Below are 27,727 nucleotides of genomic sequence, written 5' to 3'. Positions count from 1 at the left end.
TCTTCATCGTCGTCATGTTTCGTCATTTTTGCATTATTTCCTTCTAGTTGATCTTCAGCTGCACGTTTTGATGAAGTATCAAATATCCTTAATTTTTTTTTTGTGTGTTTGTTTTATATAAAAATGGAAGATGAATCCATTGAAGAATTAGTGTCTTTGGCTATTCAATTAGAAGAGAAAGGACAGATTAAAGTAGACATTATAAATATACAGATATAGCTTTGAATTGATACTTAGTGTTCATATAGGATGCTTACTTTTCTTTTACTTCCTTAAGCCAAAAAGCAATACAGTCTTTAGCAGAAATTAAATTTGTACATTCATGTAAACAATAAGCTCTATAGTTTTACGTTATGCTAATACTATTTTTAGCCATCATTTCAATCCCAAAGCAGCACGCTATCCTTATTTCAGCCATAAAAACATGTTTACTACACATTGAATCAATCATTGAGAGCCATTCTACAATATCAAGACAAATGACGGGTGAATCCAAGCAGGCTCCTCCACCCTTGCCTCCAAAGCCTACAAAGATACAGAAGCCTCTTGTACCACCCAAACCTGCTCGTGTTTCTCGTCCTTCTTCTGTTGTTATAAAAGAAGAAATAGGTAAAGGAATAATAATAATAATAATAATAATAATAATACATGTGATGTATATACTGACAATTCAATAGATAACAATGATGGACTATTAGTAAAACCACGTGTCAATTATAACATCAGTAATAGTAGTCGACCTATCAGTTTACCTGCAGCTCGTCATCACTATCAACAAACAAATACGAGACCACAGACAGAATACTTGAATGAACCACGAGCCGTAGACGTTGTGGCCGAAGGTGAAGTGGATCCCAATTACCTCGTTCCTGCTCAAACAAATGCTGGTGATAGTTTGACACCTGCTATAGTCTCTTCAATGAATACCGATCACGTTCCTCTTATTCCCGCCCCACCACTTCTCACAACTCATCGTAACCTGCAAGCCAAGCTGGATGACTTGGAAGAGAAACTGAGACAATGCAGAATGAAAAAACAAGCGATTATGGAAGGCAGACAAACTGAAACAAACAATATGACCGAAGAAAGTTTGGATCAAATGATTGCTCAATATTTACGTGTCATGGCTGAAATTAAAGCAACATTGAATGGTGTACGAACGATCTATATGAGTGCAGCTACAATACCAAATGTACTCCAATTCCAAGCACACATCATTGCCTATCAACTAACACTTATTGATGCTGCTATATTTAACGCAATACCTCCTCCAGCCTTATTAGAACATTCATCAAAACATCCTCATCCTCGCATTGTTGCATCTACTGATTTTTTTAATTACATCACCCGTTTTATAGAACACTCTATTCTTCTGCCCCAAGAGGCTTCTGCACGAGCTCAGCATATCCATTATTGGATCAAAGTGGCTTCTCGCTGCTTAGATGTAAATAACTATCAAACACTAAAAGCCATCATTTCAGCATTAAATACTCCACCTGTACAACGTCTGAAGAGGACATGGTCTTATATACCAAAGAAAAGCTCCACAAAATTAGAGACATTAAATGACCTCATGTCTGAGGCCAATAACTATGGAAACTATCGTGAACACATGGGAATGGTCAATACAACGGTGGTGAATGGGAAGAGTGTACAAATGATTCGTGATGAGCATTTCTCAAGGCCTACGGTTCCCTTTTTAGGCACCTTTATTCATGATGTAACCTATCTTTTGGCTGCCTTCAAATCCAGTCCAGCGGCAGCAACAATGTCACCCGAGGAGGAGCCCAGGATTCAGGAAGTGCTGAATACAATGCGCCGGTTTCAAACTGGCCCACGATATACACCAACGATACCCTCTTTTCTCTTGAAGTCATCTCAAAAGCATCATTTTAGGCCGGCCATCTCTAATGCTCTACACCGAGGTGCGTCTCGTATCCAGCGCATGAGTGGCGGAAACATCTTTGGATTCGATTCTAGTAGCAACAGCAACAGCAGTGGTGTAAGCTCCTCTAGTCTAAGTTTTATGAGCGATAAAGAAGATGATGAAGATAACTTGGAAGAGCAACAAAAGATGGCAACACAATATATCCTGATGCGATCATGGGTCAGTCAGAATACAGTAGACGAACTTAGTACATTGCGTGAACCTCTACAGTCAAAATCGAATAGTATGTACGGATCACGTAGTAACAGTAATGGACCTACGAGTTCAATCAGCATGAATCGGACAAGCTCCATGTTTAGCAATACAAGTTCCAATGTTCGCTTCAGTACAGGATCAACCTCATTAAATACCTCAGGAGGCAGTGGAGGTGATAGTCGACCAGCAAGCATGGATGGTTACGTCTAATTTAGTGTATTATTTAAACATGATATATATATATATATATATATATATGTCTGTCTATGCATATTTATATATTACATTACATGTATGTGTATATACATATGTGCGTGTGTGTGTATGTGCTGGCTGGAACTCACAAATAAAATGTATCGTTGGAATCATTCATGAACTGAGTTGCAGATATATATATAAATTGTCCAAAACAATAAAAAATTTTAATAGATCTTTACAGAATGACAAGTGAAGACGATACATTTAATTTCAACTTTGACGATGATATTTTCAGCGAAACTAAAGAAAAGCAACAAGTTGAGTTATCAGCTATAGATTATCAAGCAAAAGTTGAAACTGATGGAGTAAAATATAAACATGATCTATTGCTTTGTTGATCTAATTGTTAAAACAGTGGTTTCATTCAGAGAAATCTGTAGAAGAGCTAATGTTGGAAACACATGGTCCTAATCAATTAAAGAATTCAATTGAGCATGATTATCTATACAAGAAATATGATATAGCTTTGGACAAATGTTTGGGATACATCAGAGTAGCTCGTACGAACGATCAATGTAAAGTTAGTGGGACAAAGGAACTAGTTGAGATGGCTATGCATTGCGCTGCCAAATTGAATAAACTGGACATTATAAACGAATTGTTGGATGAGAAACAAGTAAGAATGAGATAAACAGAGAGAGAGAAATGATTCAATAACATGACATATACAGTCTACAGTCGATACCGGTCTATTATTGACTAGAGGGAAATTCTTGCCTCTTGTAGGACGATATAAGGAAGCGATGCATACGTATATTGAATATCACAAGGAAAGAAAGCTAGATTACAAAATATGGAATGCTATGGCCAACGTATTCATGCTATCAGCAGAAAATGACAGTGAGAAAAGACAAGACATGCGATATCATTTGGCGAACCTTTCCATGATTCGTGCTATACATATTTATACAAACTCAAGATGGAGAAACAAGATTGATTTTGTAAAGGATAGGTTTGAAAGAGAATTAGAATCATTAGAAGCACGTTTGAAGACAACAAAAGAGCGTCGAGGCGATGCAGATAAGTTTGTAGAATGGATGTCGACTGATGACAAAAGTATAGAAGATGCGGGATTAAGCTCATTTGATTGGCAAGACATTATTTGGATTTATAAAGACTGGATACTAAGACAGGACATTGAAATAGAAGAAGACAATACAATAAAAGCAGTTAAAGATTTATAATCACTTCTTTAATCATTAATTTAAGCATCAGTTGGTCCTTTTGCTTCCTCAGCCTTGTCATTAGCTTCTATTAAAAAAGTTAACGTGATGTTAATAATAACAATAAAAGGTTTACCTTGAAGGTCTGATGTCCATAAAGTCAAGTTGTCTCTTAACAATTGCATGATCAAGGTAGAATCCTTGTAAGACTCTTCGCTCAAGTTATCAAGTTCAGCGATGGCATCATCAAAGGCTTGTTTAGCCAAATGACAAGCTTTATCAGGTGAGTTGTAAATTTCATAGTAAAAGACAGAGTAGTTCAAGGCGAGACCCAAACGAATAGGATGAGTAGGAGCCAACTCAGCTTGAGCAATTTGTGTAGCATTCTCGTAGGCTTCACGAGCAGCATGTGCAGCGTCCTCACGAGCACTTCCAGTAGCATATTCGGCAACATAGCGGTGATAGTCACCCTTCCTATTTGAAGAGAAAAAAATGTATGTGTCAGAAAGATATAAAAACAAATATAAAACCTACATCTTGTAGTAAAAGACTTGGACTTCTCTTTCTTTTGCAGATGGAATCAAGTGTTCATCCAAGAGACTCAAGATATCAGCACAAACTTCATAAAGTTCTGACTCAATCTTTTCTCTGTATTGCTTGATTTTGGACACTTGGGCCTCATGACCTTTCATTTCTTCTTTTTGTTCAATAGATGAAACAATTCTCCATGAGGCACGACGAGCACCGATGACATTTTTATATGCGACAGATAAAAGATTACGTTCTTCAACTGTTAAATCGATACCCATCTAAAATATACTTTAATATATGCTGTATGTCTCATATTCAGCTTTTACCTTTGCGACGTCCTTCATAAAAGAGACCATTTCTATACTACGATATTTGATATATGTTCTATACTTTATAGTTTTAACTTACCATCGTAACGTTCTGCTTGCTCGGCAATCTTTGCCATGTAAACCTTTTTATTACAGTTAGAGTCATTAACAGTTTATGCTTTTCAATTATGGTTCTTACTTTGTCTTCACGTTCCTATACGTTATGTTAGTAAACTATATCCTTAAACTAGAGTCATTTCATATACTTACATTAGCCATTGTTAAAGAGATGATTTATATAAAAAGAGAGAAGGAGAAAGAAGAAAGGTGTAACATCACAAAGTTTAACACCTTTTTTCCCAAACCGATTGAAAAGCAGCAACTAGATGACGTACCCCGAGTGGCGGGGCATTTGCGCCGCTTAAAGTAAGTTTATGTTCTTGAATTCAGAAACGTGTCTGATCTCTCCTTAACGCTGTCACTTGACTGACGGTTTCAGTAAGGATATCTGTCACATCAAGAGAACGTTTTTTTCTTTCCAATAAGATTTAAGAATAGTGAATATGGGGAAATCTATTGCACCAGCTGCGAAGCGAGAGTGAGAGGTATCCTGCAGCTGCCCATGGCAATAAAGATTCCCCTTTTGTTAAGCTTATCTAAAGTGTCCCCTCGCTACATGAATTTCATGATAGGATCTGCAGTTGTGCGTTGCCTGAAAAGCTTATGCAGCTGCTGGTAGAAGACAACTTTATTTGATATCGTTAAATTTTCACTAAAACACGTAAAATAAGACACGTAGAGTGACTGAATTCAAACAGATTCTTTTATTCAGGATAACATCATTGATATGGTCATGTTTTTAAAAAATGACATGGGATTTATATATAAAAAAAAAGAGACAGAGAGAGAATGTGTTTAAATGGTTTCATAGACTGATTAATTCCTCTATCGCTTATGACTGTGTAAAAGGTGCTTTTTAACATTTCTGACGTTTTATTTAAAGACAAAATGCTATGGCATGCTGGCCTGCCTTATTTGATATCTGCAATGCAACTTTAAAAGCTTACATTGGGGTAATCAGAGTACATACTATCAACCTTAGCTACATTTAACCCTGTGCTATTGGCCACAACTCTCTTTATCGACTCCAGTTCAGAGTTTATTGCATGGAGGAATCAACAACAAGATAAAAAAATATCTAATAGCAACGCATAAGGGCTTTGACGTTGTCATGGCAGTGGATGTAGTATTGAGTTTTGGTCGGGTATCTCTTTTATCCTCATGGTTTCTACAGATGTTAATGTTTCGCGACTCATGAATTTCATTAGATAATATGAGCATCCTTCATTGCCTATGATAGATACAATTCCTTAAAGTCTTTTAAATCATATTCTTTTTAGTACCATATCCTTCAAATCAATCACTTTTTCTTATTGCGGGATCCATTAAGAACAGTAACATTCCACAAGCATAACACTTCAAAATTTGGACAGCTAGAAAGTAGATTATGAAAAAAATTAACAGCAATAGCAGCGTCGTTGATATGCAGGCTTGTAATGAACCAAAGACATAACCATAAAAAGACGACAAATAGTGTACAGAAAGTTGTAATTCCTATTTATAAACAGGCAGAACGTGACAAGCTTACGGAATCGCTCTAACAGTCCATACGCAATGTATAAACATCTAGTATAAATTGATCTTGTTGAAAGGATGTATTATAAGCAAATGCACCATCCTGGACCGCTTTGTTAGTTGAACTTTCCAGGGTTTTTACAATTACCGCTATTTCATGATCCATGTCATAATCATTCATGGCAATATCAATATGCAGTGGTTTGTAACCATGTGGGTTCCTTGGAGGTACTTGAACATTTCTGTTCAAATATTCACAAACGTTTGCAAGTACACCAACCTATGCCCCTCAATTCCAATCGTTGACGCTTCCATGTTGACTGAATCTTTAAGGCTCTTTAAAGGATAGCCAAGTTAATTGACCATATACGCCAAGCAAGTGCATAGACATGGGTCGAGGGGGAATCTGGAAGGATATGCAAGAGATATTAACAAATCTTTTCGTAATATAATTAATTAATGCCTTTGGTTTAAAAGGTTTGTTGGAATCAATACGAAGATATGCTAAGAAAAGTTGTGGGCCCTGGACGACCGAAGCATCCACGTTTTCATTTATAGCAGCAGCTGTATGAAGAAAAGACAATCCAGAGGATGAGTTAAAGATAAAGATAAAATCTTGCATTGGGAAACCTTTTATACACTGTATGTCTTTCATACTTTTACGCTTGGAAATGGTCACGGTGGACTCCTTGTACTTATAAAAGTGCTTTAATCCAAGCTCGTTAGAACCAAAAGTGCATAGTTCGCATATGTTCCATTTATACCGTCATCAATATCAAATAAATACGTTGATAGGCGACTATCAAAGATAGTCAAACCTTCGAGGTTTAGACAATATTTGACCAACTGCATAAAATCATGAGAAGTTATGTCTGTATCGACTTATTTATGATGGTAACGGTCAAAATAATGTGTATTTCTATTTTTTTAACAGACTGTTCCGATATCCAAGAGCTCTGATTTGTTTAAATTTCAAAAAAAGTGAATGTCGCCTTGAAAGCGTATCTTTTTAAAACAAGCGTTTTGTAGAGAAAGCCAACCACCTTGAAAAAACAAGTCAACAAGGACGTCAGATTTTGTCTTTTCCCTGATGTATTCAAAGACTTAGAACATAGTTTGGGCAAGCGTTGAACGTTAGTCTAATAGCTTACAGTATTTCTACTCTAAAGGGTCAGACGATGTTAGCTTTAGACAAGCCAACAGTGATCTCTGGACATCTTATCTGTAGATATCTAAATGTTTTGTGAAAGAGATACCATATTTGATATGGCAATATGAAAAAAAAGAAGGGCTTCTACGTTATTGGTTTCGCAAGAAAACTGAAGGGCGACTGCATTCAGTAATAATGTGAAGATTTTAAAAATGTTTTTGGGAGCATTTAGATCACGCTGCCACACTATTCCGCAAATTTTGCAAGTGAGAACACTATGAAGATCGATCATAACTGTAGTAAGAGTCATATTTTGACATGAATGGCATACCTATATTTACAAAAAATACAAGTGTATGGCATACGTGGTAGTTGTATTCATTTCCTTGGATGTACGAAATTCATCCATCGTTGCAAGTAACAGCTCACCAGGCTTCTGTCTTCTCTTTAACTGCTGGTAAAGCACTCCAGTTACACCGACTCTATGCATCTTTATCTTTACGTGATCATTTCCGAACATTCCGTTTCCGAATGATATGAGCGGTAACTTTTCTTTATCGTAAAAGAAATCTGCTTTCTTCCAATAGGGATCTTTCCTTTTATAATAAACAGTAAACAATAATGATTATTCTCCATGTTACGCGAAGCACTTACTTTTGGTTTACTTTAGGAGAATGCTTGCTTTTTCTTTTCTTCTTGCGTTTTTTTTTTTCCTTCTTGCTTAAGCATATTGGTTTAAGAAAGGGAGGATTTCGAATTGTGTTGTTGAAAAAAGGAGCGCTAATATACACTTCTGTTGTCAATATTCATCTGCCAGACTTGACAACGTTTTCAACTTTTGATTAATGCTTTTTTACATTTTTACCCTTGATTCCTATCATTAACTTCCTAGCTGATCCAGAAGGTCATTTGTTTACTTTATTTTTGTGATCAATTGGATCATATCAGTAACATGCTGTGCTTATACTAATTGTGCTTTTGATATCACTGTTGACGTGTCTAAAACTAATTTCTTATTTATCCGAATTTCCTTTTTTATCTTGTACAAAACAGGTAAACAAGTCGTCTAAAGTTACATTTTGATTCGTCCAGAAAAAAACTAACATCGTCTGAATTTAAAGTAGAAATACAGTATTGTTTCTTTCTTTATATATAATGGATCATTACTTGCATGAAGACATCTCACCACCTGCTACACCTCCTAGCTTCTTTGTTTCTTCCTCTTCTTCTAATAATAATAACGCCTCTGTCCATTCTTCAGTTATAAATGCTTTGACTTATAACCACAGCAGTAGTAGTATCAGCAACCGATTGGCAAGGAAACTACGAGCCTCTTTTAGTGAAATAAACGAAGATATTAATGAAGAGCAACTAAACCACTTGCGTCAACTGAAGCATGCCTTTCAACAGCTCTCCCCACAGCAAAAGCAGCTGCTATTAGCCGAACTGGTCAACTGCTGTGATAACAGCCAGCTGAACTATTTAAATGATCTTATTGCACCCCGTCTTAAAATTGACTTTTTGAAAGAACTGCCTATCGAGATATCCCTACACATCTTGACATTTATTGATGATCCCAAAACACTGGCAAGAGCTGCTTGCGTATCCACGTTCTGGAACTCATTATTAAAGGATGAAGCAACGTGGAAAGCGCTTTGTATGAAGCATCAGTATCGCCGACGTAACTCAAGTATATGCGGCGGAGAACTGTTAGAACCACCGAGTCAACGCCGAAACTTTTCTTATCGAGAATATTTTAAACGTAAATATAATGTCGCCTCTGCTTGGGCTCATGGTGGAAAAGTAAAAGTGGTGGAAGAAGGGTTTGGTGAAGGATTGGTCACTTCCTTGCAGTATGACGAAAGATTTATCGTCGTCGGCTGTGATAATCATCGAATAGAAGTTTTTGATACAAACACCGCCGAGAAGGTGCGGACTTTGCGTGGTCATGAAGGAGGTGTATGGGCATTGCAGTTCAAGGGGGGCGAGAAAAACGACCCAGAGCGTATCCTCGTTAGTGGAGGATGTGATAGGTAATGAAAAGTAATATGATATGTTGAATAAGCTAATTCTTGTGTAATATTTAGAGATGTAAGAGTCTGGAACTTGGATACTGGAGAATTACTTCATATACTTCGTGGCCATAATTCAACTGTGAGATGTCTAAAGATGAAAGATAAAAGAATTGCAGTCACAGGATCTCGAGATGCAACAATGAGAGTATGGGATATACAAAGAGGCGTTCTATTGCATGTTTTGCTTGGCCATCAAGCAAGTGTACGTTGTATGGAGATTCATGGTAATACAGTCGTATCAGGATCCTATGATTATACAGCAAGAGTTTGGGATTTACGTACAGGAAGATGTCTCCATGTGCTTGCTGGACACTATACACAGATTTATGCTATAGCCTTTGATGGACATAAAGTAGTCACAGGATCGCTCGATTCAAACATTAGGGTATGGTCAGCAGAAACAGGACAGTGTCTAGCTACCTTACACGGACATACGTCATTAGTGGGCCAGTTGCAACTTTCTGGTAATACACTGGTCAGTGGAGGCTCTGATGGTTGCTTACGTGTATGGGATCTTCAACATTACGAATGTACCCAGCAAATCTCAGCACATGATAATTCTGTTACTTGTCTACAGTTTGACGACAGACGTATGATGAGCGCAGGAAACGATGGAAGGATTAAATTATGGGACATAAAGTTAGGCCGACTAATCAGAAATTTCACAGCACCAGCCAAAACTGTATGGAAAATACAGTTTACGGATACAAAGGCTGTTGTCTTGATGCAGCGCAGGCGTTCACCCGATTCTGAAGAAGGCAAGACTGTAATGGAGGTACATGATTTTGATATTGATGATATGGAAACAGAAGAGGAGGATACTTTATCTGATATGGCCATAGATAGTTGAATCCTAAAGAAAAGAAGGAAATAAAAGAACTATTTATTCAAATGTGCAATAGTAAATATCAGGCGTATTTTGACGTGAAGAAATATGTATCGTTTTTCTGTTTGAAGGATATGCGTTGTTCATCTGAATGCAAAAGATCGTTTGAATTTGTTCGTATATGTGAGCAGATCAAAGTATTCAGGAACTAAGCTTATCTCGGAACACCCTTGAGTGGGTTGGTCTCTGCGAATTTCATAACTTCATCTTTCAAGAATAGCGTATGGGCACTCAGGTAAATCTTGTTTCATCATTCCATCAATGGTTGAGATCTACATATACATATGATATGTCAGTCAACAAGAACATCATTTTGATATCTACTGCATGAGGCTGCAGATAGTTGACACATTTACCAGCATTGACTTGCAGGAGAGAAAAGCAGTAGATGAAACTTTAATACTATTATTTACTACTCTATTGAGCAGAAAAGAAAGAATTACCAATGTTACTTTTTCAGAGGATAAACTCCTTCAAGAGATGTATGAATGACAACAGTGTACTGTCTGTTGAAGATAAAATAGAACGTAAAAGTCAATGGGACAAAAGAATAATGTGTTTTATTAAGGAGCATAAAGGACATTGCACTTGTTTTTGCTAATGAACTCTGTTAGCGTTGCAACATAGTGGTTCTCTGCCGCTTCTGGTACGAGCGCTTTCACTAACATGTTGATGGCTTGATTATAGGCTAGTACCGTTTTATTTATCAGATCAGTACCTGGTCTGTTGTTGTAAGGAAGGGTATGATCAATGCCGTTTAGATACTTTACTTAAGAGAGTATTTGTGATGCTGTTGAATAAGTAGTTTTGCCTATGAAGCATAAAATGGAATAAGGCTCTTTGTAATCATGAGTAGAAAAAAGAAAGAGGTTCATGGCAAGAAAAGAAATTGATCTTTACATACAACAAATGCTGTTCAACATCTAGTGAATTACATCAATACGAAGCGTCATCAAATACTATGAATCAGTGCTGTGGGCTTAATACGAAGTATTATATTACTATTCAAGATATGGATTATACTGAGGCAAAGGGAGTAATCTTTAAAGTAGACATATGACAGTGTATATATTCATCTGATGAAATATATTAAAGAAGTGTAATAGTAAATAATAAAAAAGTAAGTTATTGCTGTAAGAAGTAGTAGTAAAGTAGTAGTAGTAGTATTAGTTGTAGTACTTTTTACAACTAGCCGTAGTAATAATGATGGTAGCAAAAACAGATGTTAATTAGCTACATTGTACATATTTGTGTAATTTAGTTTCCTCCAACACCCTAAACAAGTAACACATTGAATAGACATATAATACACAATACAAATTGATTTACCTTGTGATCAAATGCAAACCACCATACAAGTATAGCAATGACTACAGCAAGGATAATTGTAATAAAGAAGCAACACCATTTTTTCTATTATATTATTAGACAACCCATTTCTACATTATTGGGTCCAACTTACAGCACGAGTAGATCTAGCTAAAACAATCGCCTTATTTATATGTGTAACACCTTGTTCAATATCAGCATTTGTATTCTCTGCATGTGTTTCTATTTGATCCAAGACTTTTCCTTGATCCTCAACCATCATTTGCATATCTTCAAATAATTGTGCTAATTCTATGATGGTTTTTTGAATTCGTTTAATGTCATCATGTCTGGTTTGAACTTCGGACAGTACAGCCTTGGCTTGACCAGATCGACTGTTTTGCAATAGCTAATATAATATGTAAATAAAAAAGAATATATACGATTTGATATTTATCCTTACACTCTGAGCAAATATTTGGTTTTGTTGGTCTGAATCAATAATGGCATCTAGCTCATCCTCTGTAACATCCTGTTTAACTAGTATACAATATAAGTAAGGACACTCGTTATTATTTGCTTTTTACCTATTCTAATCTGTCTTTCGACACGTTGTCGATATTTCTGATTAAAGTTTGCTTCAACATCTCGATATCTTTGAATACAGTTGAGAAACTCTTTTTTAACTCGAGAGACCTATATAGCACAGTTGGTATTTTGTATCAACATTAAATAATAATAATAGTAACCTGTGCTCTTCTAATGTTCAAATCAGAGTTCTTTGGGTGGGTTGAGTTACTAGCTTCCAAAGCCTTTATTCTATTCTTGATACTGGTATTCATTGCAGAAGTTTCATCAACAAACTGTGATAGTTGCTTTGATGTTTGTTTCCATTGCTTTTCATTAATACTAACCAAAGAGGTGTCATGTAATTCACTTATAATATCAATGTTTCTGTTGATAGCTTTAACAGAGGCTGAAATATCATCAATCTATCATCATATATTAATGTTGAATCATTCCATTTTTTTTTTTTGAAGGTATACCTCTGCCAAATAACCATCCATAGTAGAGATATTTGTTTGGGCAGTAGAAGATACTTTATTTCTTGTGTCCATTTCGTACGAGGACTCTTCATGGCTACTCGTCGTATAACGTACTTGACCACCAGGTGTTCTTGTAGGGCCAAAAGCATCCGTGCTATATAATTTTATCAGTGGGGCCTGTTTCTATGTATTATATAAAACAAAATAACCTGTCTGAAGCGTTCTATAAATAAAGTATGAGTACCTTGTTTTTTTATCTATTCTTTCTTTTTTTCTTACCCGAAGATCAGCTAGTCTGTCTCTACTAACAGTATACTTTGAATTGTAATTGCTCATCAAGTCTAAATTAGTAAAAGGTAAAGAGAAGAAAAGGAAGGGGACGGAGAGGGAAAAAAAAGAGAGATAAAGAGAGAAAGAAAGGTACAGTCGAAATAAAAGGGGGGCAAGTGAATTTTTTAAAGGAGAAATTTTTCAAGTGTTTCTTAACTTTACACCATTAATTAAAGTTGCTTTGGTTTTCTTGAGTTGCCTTATTATTTCAATACACTCGATCCTTTTTTTATCCTTTATATTGTGTGTATCCATATTTAAACCTCCTTTTTCATTGATATGATGTGTTGCCCTTGGTAACAGATATAGCCTGTGCAAGTGTCTCGGTTGTAACAAAAAACTGTGATGGATACACACATGATTCATAAACAACTGTATCAAGTAGTTTTTTTTTTTTTTTAAAAAAAAGAGCGTATCACTATATGAGGAGAGAGAGAAGGGGGAAGGGTGCTTATAAATAGATGGGATCAATCTCGTTTACTATTGTTGTCTTATCAAACAGATTCTTGTCCAACCACAACGACGTTTCAAGTCCTCGTGTGAGAGGTATTTTGTCACAGTCCAGGCAGGATTAATTTTTTTTTTCTCTTTTTTTGTTTGTTTGCAGCAAATGGCAACCAGCTTAGAAGACAGGAACCTTGGAAGAAAGCTAAGTCATCGAGGATCCTCGGTCATTGTCGCAAGCGAGATTATACCACCACCTGTTCACTTTGAGTCATTCAGAATATCCGATGATCAATTGAAAACGATCAAGAATAAAAAAATTCGCAAGTTTTATGAAGTAAAACAAAACTAGAAAGTTGCCTTTTGCATGTTTTTTTTATTGAAATCTGTTGCTATAGAGACAAAACTCAATGATATCAAGATTTATCCATGTTGATAAAATTATCAATTCTTTGGAAAAGGGCGAACTGTCATTGCCGCATAATTACGGTAGTATTTTAGCGGATGAAGAGCGCGGTTTTGTTTGTGCAGCAGCAGGAGAATCACAACCATTGTTGTCTTCCAGCCGGTCAACAACACCCGATGTAGATGCTGACAAGAAGTCTCCCATGTGGATAGTACATCTAGCCATCAATCTATCCTTCTTTGCCAACATTGCTTTATTTCTTACCAAAATTATCCTCGCATGGTTTTCAGGCTCGATGGCTTTGCTCGCATCTGCGTTTGAAAGCTTTTTAGATATAGTGAGCAATGCGATCATCTTTTTCACTGTACGCATCATTCGTCAAAAAGACTATTACTCTTATCCGGTTGGAAAATCAAGAATGGAGCCATTGGGTATCGTTGTCTTTGCAGTTGTCATCACAACATCGTTCTCTCAGGTGCTTATAACTTCTATTGAAAAGTTAACAAGTGGTTCTGCTTCTGAGGAAATCGACTTGAGCTTGAACGCCCTGATTGTCCTCGGCATTAACGTGCTCGTTAAAGCAGCTCTCTGGGTCTGGTGTGTGTCCATCAAGGGTAGCTCTAGTGTAGAAGCATTAGCATATGATCACGAAAATGACGTTGTCTTTACGATCGCAAGTACACTATTCCCACTTGTTGGCAATTGGCTAGGTTGGAATTGGTTAGATCCTTTGGGCGCTATTCTACTTTCGATTTACATTATTTATGAGTGGATGAACGTTTTGTTAGGTAGGATGATATGTAAATGATAAAAAAACAACATTATTAACCAAATGCAGAAAACATAAGGCGATTAACGGGTCAAGCAGCAAGTGCAGATGATATTAAACAACTGACCTATATGGCTTATCGTTTCTCAAAAAAGATCACAGCTGTTGACACTGTCAGAGCATATTATATTGGCGATAGGTTACTAGTAGAAATCGACATCATTCTACCGCCTGATTGCCCCCTAAGAGAGGCTCATGATATTGGAGAAGCCTTACAGGATGCATTAGAGCTTATGGAAAATGTTGAAAGAGCCTTTGTTCATCTGGATTACAGTGCTGAACATGAAATTGAACACAGAAGAGTGGTTGATGGTGTTGGATTCAATGTATAAAAGCATTATATGAATAAATCTATTTATTGATGTTGAAGATACTTTTGGCACTTCTTTTTTAATTGTGCTGCTGTGTGTTGATATATGTTTAATTCCTTATCCCAAAACATGGCCTTATAGTCGTCTCCATGCTTATCAATCAATTTCTTGATCCAATCTGTTTCAAAATCTGATTGATGCTTTTCACGATGGAAAGCATTAGCAGCCTGTTCTTCAAGTTGTCGGACTATATCTGTCTTTGCTTCCACAGGAGGTACTTCTTCATCCAAGATTTCATCATGGCTCTTGGCTTCACCCACTATCACTCGTATGACATTGCCTTCGTCGTCACGTTGAATTAAACCTTCCCCTGGCCGCAGAGACTTTTTTATCTTTTCGATCTCTTCCTCGGTCAGTTCTTTTGGAATACTGGCTTCCTCCGTCTGTTGTGGTTGATCAGGCATATTCTTCTCTGTGCCTCCCGTTTGACCATTTAAGGATGGCAGTAATCCGAGCTTAGCATAACTATTATTGGTTATTAATAAGCGTATTTTGAATAAATTCAAACTTACTTTTGCTTTAATGTTAATCTTTTATCCCAGTTGGCTTTGATAATCGCATTTCCCTAAGAGGCAATCAATAATCCGTAGATCTACTCTTTAATTGATAGATCACTTACTGTAATAGTAACTCTTTTTCTATGTCTATCTGCTGTTCTTCTTGTGTTCTTGTTTGTGCTTCTTCTTGCTTTCTTTTGACGAGGTGTAGCCATTTTTGTTTATATTTAATAAAGAGAGAGAGTATATGAGGTACACAATCATTTTTTTTTGTTAAGAAAAAAAATTGCGACTGTGACTCTGTTTCTTAGCTTTTTCCAAAAAAGACATTCCCTTCTCTCCCTCTCTCTTTTTTACTCACATAGGATAATGCATGAAAGCGATCGGCCTAAATAGATAAATTTACCGAAGGTTGTCCTTTGAGTACCCATGACAAAACATTGTGTTTAGGATTATATGAAAAAGATATATTTGCTACTACAATCCTCATCTTTTTACTTTTTTAAAAGAAGGAACGACTACAGATGTATATAAAAGAAACATTGATTAATGAGACATAAAAGGAGAGAAGATAGCAATGATAAACAGCAGGATGTGAATGAAAAAAGCCACTTGCGTTTATTTGTTTGACAGTTTTGATAGCATAACATCAATAAACTCCAGAACATTTAAAAACAGGTATAAATATGTATTCTTTTTCTTATCATCTCGTCAATTCATTTTTTTCTTTTTCTTTCTTTCTTTTTCTTGTTTGACGTGTAATTTTTGATGTTTTCCGGTGGTGAGCAAAGAGTAACTTTGCCTGCTATTACTTATCTACTCCTACTTTGGGCACCTGCATCATTCCTATTTGCCCTTATCATTATGCCTGAACACAGGGTCAACAGAACAATAAAGCAGATTCTGGCAACTCCATTACTTGCTGTACAATTCCTGCTCCCATTTGCCATTGCAAGTGAATCAAAAGGTAACACACCTTTTTCATTTTTGTTGTTATTATTCCCGCTTACTGTTTAAAATAGCACTCAATTTAGTTTGTTCAGTCCTCAACTTTAACGTATGGCTACGATTCATAGGATTGTTCTTGGTAGACCCTCTTGTTGAAGAAAATCCAGCATACACAACAGTCAAGAATCTGTGGATTGAGTTTTGGAGTTGTATGCGAGAATTCCCAGAGGTGACAACAAAAAATGGCAAGACATCGAAAGTAAAGGAATATACAAAAGATAGGGTAAGCCAAGATAGCCGTAGACGATTGAGGTCACTGACTACTTATTTAAATAATAATAAAGAGCTTTTATCACATCATCCTTCTCTTATTCCTCGAACTGCTTACAATCGATGTTGTTGCAACATGGATTACATCATTCAGTAGCCGGGAGATAAACGCGCTCGCTACAGAACGACCTATGCTATTCTTTATATTCTTTGTAGCAGCCAATATTCTGCTAACGAGCACATTCAATTCAATTGGGTATGTGCTTCAACTCTTTTATTGTATCTTTATAGAAGGGGGCTCATATTCTTCCGGTAACTATAAAATTCAGATACGCGTGTGTCAACATGTTGCTTATGGAGTTTTGTAGAACAGTGGAGGTCTATGATGAATCATCCAGTGAAGGCAAAGAGTCTAAACGAATTCTGGTCTCAACGATGGCATCAATTATTCAAACAGACCTGGCTGGCAATCCCTTTTCGGCCTGTTCGTATTCTTTCTGTGCGTGGTCTTTCTAGCATTATGAAGAACCCAAAAAGCATTTCATTTATGCTCGCATTTATTTCCGTTTTTGTCATATCTGCATTAATGCATGAGTATGCTATCGCTGCTAATCATGGATTATCTATCTACAGACGCTTCTTCATGGGTGAACAATTGCTTTTTTTCATGGCTCATGCTCTTGGCATTCTGATTGAACAGACAATGCAAGCCACCGTTGTGAAAAGATGGTTTATTAAATCAACCATTGCTCACAAGTTAATTGGACATATTTGGACAGTTACCTTTGGTTACTTTACATTTTATTATATAATGAATGGATTCATAAGTAATGAATTCTATGCTGAAAATCCAATTAGGTTTCTTAATCCATACATCTTACGGATCGTACGTGAAACACCAGCCGTTCGACCGTACTTTGGCAGTTATATTTATTAAACAAGACTTAAAAACGCCCACAAAAGGTTTGGCGTGTATTTTTCATATGGTTTACTTTGAAAGTAAGTTACACAAATATATTGCAACACTACTGATTTAAACAATATTTATAATAATAGCAAATTACAAAAAGAACGTAAAAGTGAGAAGGGCATTGATTTATAAAAAGTCTATTAAGGATAATAAACAGGGTCAATTGAAGATATTGATCGGAGTGAGTACATTATACATTGTCTGGAGAATCACAGTAGTGCAAGTGCTACCTTAAAGAATCGAGACACATTTTTTCTCTTTCTTTCCTTCTTTCTTTCTTTTATATACACACAATTGATACAATAGTGAATGACCATATTAGAGCCACCTCCTCGACCTAATAAAAGTAAATTGAGAACATTACGTCCAGATGGTCTTTCTCTAAGTCCCTTCGTGACGCCAACAACCTCTCCAACAGAAGTAGCCGAGGAAGATTATTTCTCTCTTGTAACTTCATCTTCGCTTGATGAAAGAACAGCACTACATCCTACAGCAACTTCATCACATATCTTACGAGAACAGCCCAAGTATAGGAGTAGATTTACAGAGCATTTTGATGATCATAGTAGAGACATCATTGAAGAAGAATTTGCTGGACTCTTTTCCCTAATACAACCTAGTTCTCCACGTCCACCCAAGTCTGAACAGGTGAAACAGTCAAAGAGTCTTGCTGTCATTTCTGAAAACTCTGCAAAATCAGACATAGTACCAAAGAAGGCCTTGGTTAAATCCTCAAGTACAAATACAGTTACTGTTTCTTCGACTGAACTCGCCAACACAACATCAGTATACGCAAGAAAGAATTCTCAGCCAGCACCTTCCTTGTCCACACCACTACAATCATCCAAGGGCATTCCGAGCCCAAGGAAATTTGGTAGCAGTGGATCCATATTGAACGCATCTAGTATACCTGTAGCAGACTCTCTGCATTCTAGTATGTCAGAACAGTCGGATTCATTGGTATCCAATATAGCAACCAAGCTGAATAGAGCAGACGTGATTGTTGAACGCTTAGAAAGCTGGAATGACTTTTTAAAATCCATTACTGGATGGCTCGAAGAGATTGCAAAGATAAACATGCAAAGTGGTCGAGGATACTTGCAAAGAGCAGGATCATACCTGAATATGAACACGGAGGATAGTGAATCCGTTCGATCTCTTCAAAGCGGGCTTCAGGCACTTGTGAACAAATTATCATCTGAGCAGCAGGATCTCTCAAGCACGATCCATCGAGATCATTTACCAGGCATCTATAAGCTTCGAAAGGAATGCAAAGAAAAGATACAAAGACTCAAAGCAGACACTTCTTTATCTATGGACGAATTATATCGACGAGCTGAAGTAACAAGAAGCAAGATGAATTATTTAAATCGATGTTGTAAGCAAGCAGAACGAATGAAGGGACAAATCGAAATGGACCCTTGGTTAGCCAATCTCCGTAAGGAAAACATATAAAAACATGATTTGATTTAAACCTATTGATATATGTCCTTGATTAGACGTCCTTCGACAATTGAAGAGAGAAGTAGATGAGGAAAATCGATTGAGACTTTTGATGATACCCATTCAAAATGAAACAAAAGAATTTGAGCAAAGACTATTTCAACTCGTCAAACCAGCTATTGATTACTGCTGTAAAGCGCTCGCAAAGGAGTCTATAGTGATGATTTCACCAGAACAGGAATGGAGCCAGTTCTGCAAGATGCATCAAAAGGAACTAGTTGATGAGCAACATCCGATCAAGAACTACTTGAAGATAAATTATTCAAACAAGTTTCATCCCTTTGTTATGACTTTAATCAAGGGTCCAATGAAACGACGTGTTGGTGTTCGAAAGCAATTCATTGAACGGTACTATGTACTTAGTCAAGGTAGCTCTCTTTAAATAAGAATACCCTGAAAAACTTAGCTTCTTTATTGTAGGAGGATACCTTCACCAATTCACTATGGACAATAAAGTGTCACCAGAGAAAACGATCTATATACCCTCGGTTACCGTCGTTCCTTCGATTGATCTATCCTCAGCCCTGTATCAACATTACAGTGAGGATAGCTATACATTTGAAATTTGCAGACCAGGCACAAATGTTCTCCAAAAGGACAAGGTGTCGGTGTTTCGTACGACAACCAAACAGGAATTAATCGACTGGTGCACATGTCTCGTTCAAGTTGCTTCGGGAAACTTGCTTACGGAAACTAATTCTAACATATCTCATCCTTCTTCTCCCACTTACAGTGGATGCTCGGTCAAATCAAATGAGTCAATGCTTGATCCATCGACAGCACAAGGTAATAGAATAAGAAAATCAAGTTTCCCTTCAAGGACTCCTTTGCATTCCCCTTCTCCACTCCATTCGTCTGGGTTAAAAATCGCCAATAATGATTCATTCATTATTGAACCATCCTCTGCTTTCTCTACTGATTCTCAAATTCAGGAGAGTGCTATTCACTATGAAGAAGAAGAAGAAGATAGGATCAGTATTGCAAGCAACTCTACAGCCAAAGTGCCATTAGAAAGTGAGTCACGAGAAAATAATGATGAAGACGACCGCTTAGATTCAAGTGAAAATATACATGGTCAAGAACAAGAAGAAAACAAACAAAGAGAACCATCTGTCATTAGTACAATTTTTGATGATGCTCAGTCATCAGTGTACTTTTCATCCACATCAGCACCACCTTCTCCAGCTCTTTCAGCACAGTCATCTGTTATTTCTTTCCCGGGTCTCGGACCATTGGAAGTAACTAGTGAACAAGTAGAAGTGTACAAACCAACATTGTCGTTAAATCTTGAATCTGAGTGATGATTTATACCTTGATTATATATATATTTTATACGGAATTGCATAATAAAAGAGAAAGCTTTCTCAATGATATTTGTATACACTTGGAGATCAAGTTTTTTGTAGCTTTGATACACAAATAAAGTAAATCTTAATGTTTAGACGTGTGAAATATTATGTAACATAATTACATTAGATGACGAACAAGTTAGTATTACAAACAGTGAAGAAGTTGGCTACATACACTATTTCCAGAAAGTAATGTCGTTTTAAGATGTCGTATTTTGTATATTTTGTATTATAAATTCTCGAATTATGCGACATTACTTGTAGAAAAAACTGTACAAGGCACGTTTCATAGGTGACTCAAGAGTTAAATTGATCCCTTCTTCTCAGGGCCTTCTTTTTTCATTGTGTACAATAGAACGTGCTAGTACAACCAATGAATTCTGGAACTTCGTACAAAGCCGAAAGTGGTACCCAATAAGAAATTATTATAGTTTTAATCGATTGTTATACACAAAAAATAAAAGGGTAAATTATTATGGAGTAGGAGGGGAATTAAAGACGGTAGATAAAATTGGGATCTTGAACGTCTGTCAAGTTATCTTCAACATTGGTGACTGTGGATGAAGGATTGGAGATTCTTTGTCTGTTGATCTTGGCCATTTGTGCTCTAACGAGAAGCATCAATAAGATGACGATACAGTTACAGATAATGTATGTAAGCATGGCGGGGAGATAGACGGGCTTGGTGCTATCAACCATCAAGAAGGGACCGACAAAGTTACCAATGGTGTAAAAGACCATGAAGACACCGTTATAGAAAATCTTCTTGGTGTATCCAGAAACGTTGTTTGAAAGGGCTGTCATCATCAAGACGTATGCACCACCAAAGCCATTGGAGAGGTAAACACCAATAAGTTTTGTTCTAACATCGGGTAAGGCAACAAGAAGGATCAAACCGAGAATATCAATGCACATACAGAGTGCAATGATGTAAAAGAGTTGCTTTGTCTTTTTACTGAGGAAAACAGCCAAACCAATCCAAACGATGAAACTCAGACCACTTCCGAGTGTGATAAAGATGGATTGAATACCCTTTTTTATAGTGTTAGTCTTCATATATATCTTTGTTCAATCATTGACTTACAGTAAAACCAAAGTCCATAGCAATCAAAGGAATATAACTGACCATAGCACCATTTTGGATAGTGATGAAGAGACAAGAAAACATGAATGCCCAGAAACGGAATTCTTTCAAGGCTTCAAACATTTGCTCCTTCTTAATGGCAGAAGTTCTAACGACACCATTATCACGAATACGTTCTTCAACGAGGATTTCTTGTTCAGGGTTAAGTTGCAAGGCAGGTGATTTGGGGTTATCAATCAAGAAGAAGAAAGTGACAGCGGAAAGAAGAACAGTACAGCACCCCAAGATGAGCATCAACCATTTCCATTTAGCGATACCATGATCATTGGGCATAACCTGTATACCATAAGAAATCAGACCACCGACAACTGTAGCTACACCATTGAAAATCCAGAAAAGGCCAAGTCTGACAGCTTGTTCTGACTTGCGATAGAAGGTACTGACGAGAAGAGTTAAGGCAGGATAGATACCAGCTTCGAAACAACCAAGCAAGAATCTCAGTGCGGTAACTTGAGCGAAATTAGTAGCTGCAGTAGTGCATGCAATCACTGCACCCCAAAGGAAGATGATGACACCAATGTATCTTCCGATGGGTAATTTTTGCAAAAGGAAGTTGTTTGGGAATTGGTAGACCAGGAAACCCAAGTAAAAGATGGAAGAAATGACATTGTATTGGGTGGGTGACAAGTGCAAATCTTGTTTGATGTTCAAGGAAGCAGAGTATTGAATGGTTGCCTTATCAACGTACTATTATGTCCTAAAAGATAAGCAACTTTTTTTCATTCATTCAGTGTTGAAAATTACCTGAAAGAAGTCAATCATACAGATGATAGGTAAGATATATAAATCGATTTTTCTGACGAGAGCCTTTTCTTCTGCTGACATAGGAACATCATCTTGTTCGTAGTCGTCGTAACGTCCGATCTCTTCTTTATCGTAGGCACTTGTCAAAGACTTGTTTGACATTTTTTCTTGCATGTCCATTTTAATTTTTATTGTTCTCTACGGTGATGTATGTGTTGACTAATACTGATTTATAAAATCTGATTAAATAAAGGATGATGAAGGAAAGAAGGACCGAGAAGGTGAAGAGGAAAAGAGAGGAGGTAAGAGAGAGAAAAAGAGAGACGAGTGAGGATCTTATGCTTTTTTTTTTTGTAGAAGTGTGGAGCTTGAATTGCTTCTTGTGCTTCCAGGCAATGCTAAAAGACTCTCGTGGTTGATTAACATTTCTACTAAAATGCTCGCCGTTTTTTTTTTTTTTGTTTTTCAGCAAAGGAAGTGTCTTTAGAAAAAAGCGCCTGATGATATGTATAAACTACGCTCCGCCATGCATATTAGTGCAACCATCTTAGAGCACGTACTCCTCGGAGTATAAGAAAACTAAAAACGGTCTAGCTTGGAGGAACATTTACATTAGTGATTCACAAATTATAAAGTAGGATATGTTTCTTTATTTGGTTGCACTAAAGATATTTCCAAAGAGGACCCTTTTCCCTTTCTCTTTTCTGGTATAGCGTTCTTTTTTTTTATTGCTATCCCTTTTAGCAGAAATAGTAAGATGACACAGTGAACGTTCTCGTAGCACCATCTTGAAGTCTTGTTGTTGAGTATTGTGCACTGTTTCACACTCCAAGAAACATTCTATAACTTTTTTTTTTTATAAAAAAAATAGGTTAATTTTATGATTCTCATTGCTGCAAGTATTTAATATGTGCTTATTATTATATTATAATAATTGTTTCAATCAATAATAAAAGCAGGAACTATTCTTTAAAAAGGCTATACTGTAGCACATTTTATAATTACTTTTATATTTATATATGTCACTTGGGGTTGCACCCGTAATCGATCATCTTGTGTTCCTTTTTTTGTAATTTAGTTTCCTCTTTTCATTCCTCCTTCTCTGTCGCTGTTTTTGTTTATTTGTAAGTTTAAAATAGTGAGTCCTTTTTTCAAAAATAAAATTCGATCCGAAAAAAGCAAAAAGATGGTGAGTTTGTAAAAAAAGCGAGGGAATGGTGTTACACCTGTACTGTTTGTAACTCCGGAATCCACTGAAAATGAAATGGTACACAGATCAATAGAAAAAGTAAAGCATGAAAAGAAGACAAGGTATATATTTTACTAAAGCTCATTGATATCTGATTGAGTTTATTCTTATAGTAACAAAAACCAATATAGTAAAATGAGGTAAAATTTCTAGAGCTATTTTAAGCTTCAGATGGGAAATCAAAATTGTGATCAGTGCTAACCAGCCAAAGCTTTTTTATTTTGCGCGCGCGCGCAAATCAAAAATAGGTTATCGCTCATTACCATTTACTCGTTATTTAGTTATTTGCTACATAGCTAAACTGAGGTTATCATAAAAAGACTAGTTATTACACTAATAAATGTTCTGTATCGAATGACCTTGATGACTACGGCTGAGCTATTTGTGTTATCAATCAGTACATGTTTCGTAGGATTTAATACATTCTGATGAGTACTCATTGTATCTCCAGGTACTCTTAAAGTTGTCTTGTTTTTATCAATCTTTGTTTGATTTACACCATTCAGTTTGGCTACTATAGACAGTGCTTCCCCCAATTGATAGAAATCAACTTCGATAAAATTCGGCTTTTTGTGTAAAACTGCGGTGCAATTATCTACATGGCTGGCAAGTGATTGGCTATTGACTAACAAAGCATTTGATTTTACAGGTGTCTTTATCGCAAAGCCAGCTATATCAATTGCACCATATATGAAGTGGTTCATGACATACATCAAATCAGTCGAGCTCTTGTTTGACGCAATCCTATCCACATTACAATTGAATCCTTGTAATTCTGTATTTTCAAATGGTGTCTCAAACACTCTGGAAAATTGATCCATTAGCCTGAAGCGAATGTAAGAACAAAGTTGCTGATATATGCTTAATTAACAATGTACCATGGAATATCATTTTCACGAGCACTAGAATCTATAAAGTTCATTACTCGCCTGCCAGATTGGATCATTTCTTGAAGCGTAGGCCATATATCAGTCGAATTATGTGTATAGACAAAGGGCATGATCGCACTAGCTTTGTAGGCTAGTTCTATTTCTGTGGGTTGAATGTTATGCAAATTATTCCACATGATGGTAATCACTTCTTTTGGATTCTGCTTTAACCACAGGGCTATCTCATTTAAGACATCCGTGGCTGACCCCCCATCAAGAACCTCACACAGTGTGTGACATACGTGCACAGACGATGATGTTTCATCTGCAACCGAAACTGCGGTTAACTTGATTCCCCGTACACCATCATTGAGCTGCTGTGTGATCGAGTTGTCTTGGGTGGCCGCAATACTAGGCGATAGAGCATATGAATCATGGGTGATCAAGAAAGTGATGTTGTTATAGGCCTGATTACAGAGATGATGGCCACCATTACATTCAGCACGTAAACCAATTATAAAAAGGCAGACGAACAAAAAGATAGACACAAAGGTCATCATTTTCATTACTGGGTATGTCTTTTTATTTCAAGAAAAATAAAAGGGGAGTGAAAACTAGAATTGTAAAATGGCCAGATGAAAATAAAAGAAAATGTGGAGTATTATCGACGACCACTTAACAAGCTGCCAATGCCAGAAGAGACAGCCTTACCCAAAAGCCCAGTGGCCCCGCTGCCAAGTGATCCTAGCGCAGACTGGGTTGCCATTGAAGTGGCCCATTTACGCTTAGCATCTTTATCACATTGTGTATAGCCATAGACATTAGCTACGTTCATGACGATCGCAATACCCACAATGACCAACCATGATGCTTTGAATGTCAATATACAAGATAACGCTAGTAAGACCCAAATGACAGGTGTGCCATAAAGAACTATCCAGAAGAGACGAGAATCGGCACTATTGGGCTTTCTATTTGGCTATATAATATAATATCAGTTGACCCTTTCTAAACTGATTCAGAATAACGTACATGTGCGCTTTCAAACACCCATTTGTTTGAACCATCTGGCTGAATTTCATTCCACCATCGTAAGCCTACCAACAGACGGCCCGACACGTTCTTTACTGTCCAAAAGTCAAAGGCTAATAACAATATGGTAACAACAAAGATAAGCGTGAAATTATCAGAGAATATTGAGCCTAGCAAGTAAGTAAGAATTGCGCCCAGACGAAAAGCCAAGAAAAAGAAAGCAGCAACAGGATGACTAGAGTATATAAGAATGAGTGTTTATAAGATTAATATTCCCCTCATTTTACCTCGATTGTTCGAAATAATCGCGTATGGCATTTGTATTTCTTGCTCTACTTTCTATGTTGCCTGCTCTACCAGCTTCAACGTCTTGAATGACAAAGCTATTTTCTTGATTCAGCAGGTTTGTTCTGCTTTCGTTTTCCTGCTATTTTACAACAACTTTATAAATTAGTAACAAAGAGAAAGGGTGAGAATCGATGTTGGGGTTACCATTGCTCAATTTGCTAATTGATAGAAAATGCTAATTTATGCTTTGACAATAAAGTGAGAATAATTATACTTGCAGTTTAAAACGCAGCCAATTCTAAGTAACTTGGCGCTCCAAGTTGAATGACTGTACGATTAAACGAACATTTTATTAAAGAAGACATAGAGTCTAAAAACCCTGTTGATATCAAAGGGAAAAAATGGAGAGAAGCGAAGGAAACGGAAAAGGATTAAGTCGGAAGATGTTGAGAGGAGAGAGGAAGTGGTGGAAGTCATTGTAGAAGCTTTCGTCCTAAGTCAGGTAGTGGAGGTGGCATATCGTGTCTGTGGCATAGTTGATCAAGCTCATAAAAGATGGTGCATATAAGAAGTCAACGAGAGAACCAGGAAGAAGCACGAGAGAAGGAACGTAGTTTTTGAGTCGGTAGTAGGTTCAAAAGGAAGGACAGGGTCTCTCCAACAGTGCGTGGTATTTGGAGGCAAGCATGCATATTTCGACAGTGAACGGAATGGCTTTCGTGAGCGGTTATCTAGAATGCTTGGAACAGGGCTTTGACTTACCACTAACCAGCCAACCAAGGCGCCAGCAAATACAGAGACTTCGCTCAAGACGAGACATTGGTAGCCAAAGAATAGGGCCGAGGCAGACTGAGGGACGACCAGGCATAGAAGAATCTGGAGCTTGCCTCAGAGCGGCCCTTATTCAAGTTGGCTTGCAAGTACTCGAGTCGAAGTTATTTTGAGCCGTTTCTTGTCTAAGGAGTCTATGATATCAGAGCACCGTTGCCAAAGAGCATTCTTTGATAATTTGTACCATTGAGAACGACTGCTCGGTTGTCTAAGAAAGGGAAGGGATTTTGTGAGAAAGGTATCATCAGGTAGCCTTAAGGAGCGAAGAAGGAACTGAGCTTGTAGGACGTGTACACTCTCTTGCATAGTCGGCAGTCTGACCATGTGAACCATCACCTTTACAGAAGACTGTTGGCAACCACCAAAGAGGGAACGGGTGCACTTGTCCTGGACGTTGTCAAGTCAATAATAATGGCGCGAGTTGAAGGAACTAATGGCCAGACATACCTTTAGCTTTTCCTTTGTCATATATTGTTTTCCAGTTTTTGTATTTTCCTTTTTCAGAAATGGCTTCAATAAACAGATAATCATCAATATTGTATTGTTTTGTGCTTGGATCCATGCTTAGTTCAACATCATTGCCATTGAACTTTCTTTTTTGATTTTCTATATCGTTTAATACCTCTTCAACGTACGAATGGCATTTTTTATCATAACACTAGGACTTTCATCCTCCAATCCAATTATTTTTTGCAACTTGGATTTTGTTTCTTCAAGAAACCCATTCATCATGGCTGCTTTTTCACTTGCTTTTCCTCCCTTTGGGGTTACCTCTCTTGAAATAGAGTACAGCAGCTGCACGGTTGAGTCAGTGTTTTACAACAGAGACTCTAAACGCTGTGATTGGCTTGTCATATAATATGATAACGCCACAAGTGGATTCATTAGATTTTCTTTTATATGGTCTTTGATAGATATTGCCCAGCATTTACAATTAATTTCTAGCAATTGTATCTGCTGTCTATTTGTTTGAAATTGTTGTTCAAAATTTATACTTGAAAAGCCTTTCACTACAAAAATAAGCACAAAGGGTAAGATATTGTAACAACCAAATATGTAAGTGCAATATCTAATTAGTCTGGTCAACAGTATTTTGAATTTCAATCAGGATGAGCGCTAAAGTGTTTGTTACTTCTTTTTTTTTTTTTTT

The 27,727-nt window shown here is 36.9% G+C and overlaps 12 protein-coding genes across 12 annotated transcripts; 6 read left to right on the top strand and 6 right to left on the bottom strand.

The window, feature by feature from the left end:
* The first annotated feature begins 115 nt into the window (after window positions 1-115).
* RHIMIDRAFT_311078 (ras GEF) lies at window positions 116-2,398 on the top strand. The gene is made up of 4 exons (XM_023614703.1): window positions 116-192; window positions 249-324; window positions 373-609; window positions 678-2,398. Exons 1-4 carry the CDS (start codon window positions 124-126, stop codon window positions 2,351-2,353), a joined length of 2,058 nt encoding a protein of 685 aa, XP_023470333.1. The 5' UTR covers window positions 116-123; the 3' UTR covers window positions 2,354-2,398.
* A 185-nt stretch (window positions 2,399-2,583) lies between these two features.
* RHIMIDRAFT_234223 (uncharacterized protein) lies at window positions 2,584-3,547 on the top strand (the record flags this gene model as incomplete). Its single annotated transcript, XM_023608121.1, has 4 exons — window positions 2,584-2,706; window positions 2,757-3,017; window positions 3,073-3,457; window positions 3,531-3,547. 4 exons carry the CDS (start codon window positions 2,584-2,586, stop codon window positions 3,545-3,547), a joined length of 786 nt encoding a protein of 261 aa, XP_023470332.1.
* A 48-nt stretch (window positions 3,548-3,595) lies between these two features.
* RHIMIDRAFT_64213 (14-3-3 protein) lies at window positions 3,596-4,730 on the bottom strand. Its single transcript, XM_023615507.1, has 7 exons — window positions 4,674-4,730; window positions 4,603-4,617; window positions 4,504-4,546; window positions 4,422-4,453; window positions 4,099-4,373; window positions 3,701-4,038; window positions 3,596-3,652 (listed from the first exon to the last, which is right to left on the bottom strand). Exons 1-7 carry the CDS (start codon window positions 4,680-4,682, stop codon window positions 3,606-3,608), a joined length of 759 nt encoding a protein of 252 aa, XP_023470331.1. The 5' UTR covers window positions 4,683-4,730; the 3' UTR covers window positions 3,596-3,605.
* Window positions 4,731-8,027: 3,297 nt separating this feature from the next.
* On the top strand, window positions 8,028-10,193 carry RHIMIDRAFT_289389 (WD40 repeat-like protein). The gene is made up of 3 exons (XM_023613639.1): window positions 8,028-8,241; window positions 8,310-9,221; window positions 9,276-10,193. The coding sequence occupies exons 2-3, from the start codon at window positions 8,344-8,346 to the stop codon at window positions 10,111-10,113; spliced, it is 1,716 nt and encodes a 571-aa protein (XP_023470330.1). The 5' UTR covers window positions 8,028-8,241; window positions 8,310-8,343; the 3' UTR covers window positions 10,114-10,193.
* Window positions 10,194-11,424: 1,231 nt separating this feature from the next.
* Window positions 11,425-12,449, bottom strand: RHIMIDRAFT_197246 (t-SNARE; the record flags this gene model as incomplete). The annotated part of the gene is made up of 5 exons (XM_023606186.1): window positions 11,425-11,562; window positions 11,612-11,866; window positions 11,921-11,997; window positions 12,045-12,153; window positions 12,207-12,449. Coding segments are annotated over 5 exons (822 nt in total), but the record flags the coding sequence as incomplete, so codon positions are not given.
* A 994-nt stretch (window positions 12,450-13,443) lies between these two features.
* On the top strand, window positions 13,444-14,844 carry RHIMIDRAFT_197686 (uncharacterized protein; the record flags this gene model as incomplete). Its single annotated transcript, XM_023606220.1, has 3 exons — window positions 13,444-13,614; window positions 13,676-14,471; window positions 14,522-14,844. The coding sequence occupies 3 exons, from the start codon at window positions 13,444-13,446 to the stop codon at window positions 14,842-14,844; spliced, it is 1,290 nt and encodes a 429-aa protein (XP_023470328.1).
* Window positions 14,845-14,867: 23 nt separating this feature from the next.
* Window positions 14,868-15,595, bottom strand: RHIMIDRAFT_247117 (uncharacterized protein; the record flags this gene model as incomplete). Its single annotated transcript, XM_023610381.1, has 3 exons — window positions 14,868-15,348; window positions 15,396-15,448; window positions 15,503-15,595. The coding sequence occupies 3 exons, from the start codon at window positions 15,593-15,595 to the stop codon at window positions 14,868-14,870; spliced, it is 627 nt and encodes a 208-aa protein (XP_023470327.1).
* Window positions 15,596-16,719: 1,124 nt separating this feature from the next.
* Window positions 16,720-17,735, top strand: RHIMIDRAFT_64149 (uncharacterized protein). The gene is made up of 2 exons (XM_023615506.1): window positions 16,720-17,597; window positions 17,655-17,735. Exon 1 carries the CDS (start codon window positions 16,981-16,983, stop codon window positions 17,533-17,535), a length of 555 nt encoding a protein of 184 aa, XP_023470326.1. The 5' UTR covers window positions 16,720-16,980; the 3' UTR covers window positions 17,536-17,597; window positions 17,655-17,735.
* A 114-nt stretch (window positions 17,736-17,849) lies between these two features.
* Window positions 17,850-20,539, top strand: RHIMIDRAFT_289384 (uncharacterized protein). The gene is made up of 3 exons (XM_023613638.1): window positions 17,850-19,006; window positions 19,068-19,439; window positions 19,492-20,539. Exons 1-3 carry the CDS (start codon window positions 17,878-17,880, stop codon window positions 20,370-20,372), a joined length of 2,382 nt encoding a protein of 793 aa, XP_023470325.1. The 5' UTR covers window positions 17,850-17,877; the 3' UTR covers window positions 20,373-20,539.
* A 189-nt stretch (window positions 20,540-20,728) lies between these two features.
* Window positions 20,729-22,762, bottom strand: RHIMIDRAFT_211788 (MFS general substrate transporter). Its single transcript, XM_023607205.1, has 3 exons — window positions 22,309-22,762; window positions 21,505-22,251; window positions 20,729-21,452 (listed from the first exon to the last, which is right to left on the bottom strand). Exons 1-3 carry the CDS (start codon window positions 22,486-22,488, stop codon window positions 20,913-20,915), a joined length of 1,467 nt encoding a protein of 488 aa, XP_023470324.1. The 5' UTR covers window positions 22,489-22,762; the 3' UTR covers window positions 20,729-20,912.
* Window positions 22,763-24,018: 1,256 nt separating this feature from the next.
* RHIMIDRAFT_182319 (PLC-like phosphodiesterase) lies at window positions 24,019-24,923 on the bottom strand (the record flags this gene model as incomplete). The annotated part of the gene is made up of 2 exons (XM_023605805.1): window positions 24,019-24,382; window positions 24,436-24,923. Coding segments are annotated over 2 exons (852 nt in total), but the record flags the coding sequence as incomplete, so codon positions are not given.
* Window positions 24,924-24,955: 32 nt separating this feature from the next.
* RHIMIDRAFT_64107 (Golgi apparatus membrane protein tvp23) lies at window positions 24,956-26,005 on the bottom strand. Its single transcript, XM_023615504.1, has 4 exons — window positions 25,951-26,005; window positions 25,746-25,885; window positions 25,459-25,693; window positions 24,956-25,405 (listed from the first exon to the last, which is right to left on the bottom strand). Exons 1-4 carry the CDS (start codon window positions 25,951-25,953, stop codon window positions 25,088-25,090), a joined length of 696 nt encoding a protein of 231 aa, XP_023470322.1. The 5' UTR covers window positions 25,954-26,005; the 3' UTR covers window positions 24,956-25,087.
* Window positions 26,006-27,727: the final 1,722 nt, after the last annotated feature.

The sequence above is a fragment of the Rhizopus microsporus genome (genome assembly GCF_002708625.1).
Source record: "Rhizopus microsporus ATCC 52813 unplaced genomic scaffold scaffold_2, whole genome shotgun sequence".
Taxonomy (NCBI): domain Eukaryota; kingdom Fungi; phylum Mucoromycota; class Mucoromycetes; order Mucorales; family Rhizopodaceae; genus Rhizopus; species Rhizopus microsporus.
This window is presented reverse-complemented; position numbering and strand designations above follow the sequence as displayed.

Coding starts and splice junctions, on each gene's coding strand:
- RHIMIDRAFT_64107 (XM_023615504.1), bottom strand. Junction 25,694..25,745: donor GATTATTTCGAACAATCGAG/GTAAAATGAGGG, acceptor TATATACTCTAG/TCATCCTGTTGCTGCTTTCT. Junction 25,406..25,458: donor GGGTGTTTGAAAGCGCACAT/GTACGTTATTCT, acceptor TATATTATATAG/CCAAATAGAAAGCCCAATAG.
- RHIMIDRAFT_64213 (XM_023615507.1), bottom strand. Junction 4,374..4,421: donor TTATGAAGGACGTCGCAAAG/GTAAAAGCTGAA, acceptor AGTATATTTTAG/ATGGGTATCGATTTAACAGT. Junction 3,653..3,700: donor ATGGACATCAGACCTTCAAG/GTAAACCTTTTA, acceptor CTTTTTTAATAG/AAGCTAATGACAAGGCTGAG.
- RHIMIDRAFT_211788 (XM_023607205.1), bottom strand. CDS start 22,488: ATGGACATGCAAGAAAAAATGTCAAACAAGTCTTTGACAAGTGCCTAC. Junction 22,252..22,308: donor GTATGATTGACTTCTTTCAG/GTAATTTTCAAC, acceptor AGGACATAATAG/TACGTTGATAAGGCAACCAT. Junction 21,453..21,504: donor CTATGGACTTTGGTTTTACT/GTAAGTCAATGA, acceptor ACTATAAAAAAG/GGTATTCAATCCATCTTTAT.
- RHIMIDRAFT_64149 (XM_023615506.1), top strand. CDS start 16,981: ATGATGAATCATCCAGTGAAGGCAAAGAGTCTAAACGAATTCTGGTCT.
- RHIMIDRAFT_289389 (XM_023613639.1), top strand. CDS start 8,344: ATGGATCATTACTTGCATGAAGACATCTCACCACCTGCTACACCTCCT. Junction 9,222..9,275: donor GTTAGTGGAGGATGTGATAG/GTAATGAAAAGT, acceptor TGTAATATTTAG/AGATGTAAGAGTCTGGAACT.
- RHIMIDRAFT_311078 (XM_023614703.1), top strand. CDS start 124: ATGGAAGATGAATCCATTGAAGAATTAGTGTCTTTGGCTATTCAATTA. Junction 193..248: donor AAGAGAAAGGACAGATTAAA/GTAGACATTATA, acceptor GTGTTCATATAG/GATGCTTACTTTTCTTTTAC. Junction 610..677: donor TGTTATAAAAGAAGAAATAG/GTAAAGGAATAA, acceptor ACAATTCAATAG/ATAACAATGATGGACTATTA.
- RHIMIDRAFT_289384 (XM_023613638.1), top strand. CDS start 17,878: ATGACCATATTAGAGCCACCTCCTCGACCTAATAAAAGTAAATTGAGA. Junction 19,007..19,067: donor CCCTTGGTTAGCCAATCTCC/GTAAGGAAAACA, acceptor GTCCTTGATTAG/ACGTCCTTCGACAATTGAAG. Junction 19,440..19,491: donor GTACTATGTACTTAGTCAAG/GTAGCTCTCTTT, acceptor TCTTTATTGTAG/GAGGATACCTTCACCAATTC.